Source organism: Leptonychotes weddellii, unplaced genomic scaffold (genome assembly GCF_054177405.1).
Source record: "Leptonychotes weddellii isolate Sample4059 unplaced genomic scaffold, ASM5417740v2 HiC_scaffold_37066, whole genome shotgun sequence".
In the NCBI taxonomy this organism is placed as follows: Eukaryota; Metazoa; Chordata; class Mammalia; order Carnivora; family Phocidae; genus Leptonychotes; species Leptonychotes weddellii.
In genome coordinates, this window is record NW_027973196.1 from 1 (window position 1) to 1,115 (window position 1,115).

The window sequence follows — 1,115 nt, forward strand, 5'->3', positions numbered from 1 at the left end:
CCCTGCAGTTGTGGATGAAGCCCAAAGATGGATAAAAGGAGAGATTTCCTAAAATAGATGCCTTTAAACTGAAGAAAACTACTTCACATCCAGAGGGCTGGGGATGAGGTCACACTCAAAATCATCATGCCCAGCTGTGCTCCCTCTACTCTGAAAGTGTGCTCTCCACATCGTCACATATATATCTAAGAGAGAGACCCCAGAACATCATCCATTACCCCAGCATTCTTCTCCCTCAGGCTTCCCAGGCCCCCTTCTCTCCCCTCAGGAGCCTCTTTATCACCCCCTTTACATCCTTGTTCCTCAGAGTGTAGATCAAGGGGTTGATACTGGGACTGATGATGGTGTAGAAGAGGGTAAGGAACTTGCCTTGGTCTTGGGAATAGCTATTGGCTGGCTGCAGGTACATGTAGATGATGGTCCCATAGAAAAGGGACACCACGGTTAGGTGGGAAGAGCAGGTGTTGAATGCTTTCTTGCACCCGGTGGCTGACTTGATCTTCAGCAAAGTGGCAGCAATCATGCCATAGGAAATGAGGATCAGGGAGAGGGGCACCAGGAGAAGGGCGACACCCAGGGCAAAGGCAAATGCTTCCACAAACATGGTGTCTTCACAGGACATGGCAATAAGAGCAGGCATCTCACACAGAAAGTGGTCCACTGTGTTGCGCCCACATCGGGAGAGTTGCATTGTCTGGGGACACATGATAAATGAGTTTAGAAAGCCACAGAACCAGGACACAGTCACCAGCTGCAGGCAGAGACGTGGGTGCATGACCACAGTGTAGTGCAGCGGCTGGCAGACGGCCACATAGCGATCATAGGACATGACAGCCAGGAGAACACACTCAGTTGAGCCCAACACCATGTAGATATAGAGCTGGGCCACACATCCATGGTAGGAGATGGTCTTCTCTGGACCCCAAAGGTTCCACAGCAGCTGGGGGACAATGCTGGTTGTAAAGCAGAGGTCCAAGAAAGAAAGGTTCCCAAGAAAGAAGTACATTGGCGTATGGAGCCTGGCATCCATGATTGACAACAAGATGATGGCAGTGTTGCCCACAAGGGTCAAGATGTAGAAGACCAAGACAAAAGCAAAGAGAATTATCTCCAGT

General features: G+C 50.0%; 1 protein-coding gene across 1 annotated transcript; it reads right to left on the bottom strand.

Annotated features, from left to right (window-relative positions):
• Window positions 1–235: 235 nt before the first annotated feature.
• Window positions 236–1,108, bottom strand: LOC102729851 (putative olfactory receptor 2W6; the record flags this gene model as incomplete). Its single annotated transcript, XM_006738983.2, has 1 exon — window positions 236–1,108. A coding segment is annotated over one exon (873 nt), but the record flags the coding sequence as incomplete, so codon positions are not given.
• Window positions 1,109–1,115: the final 7 nt, after the last annotated feature.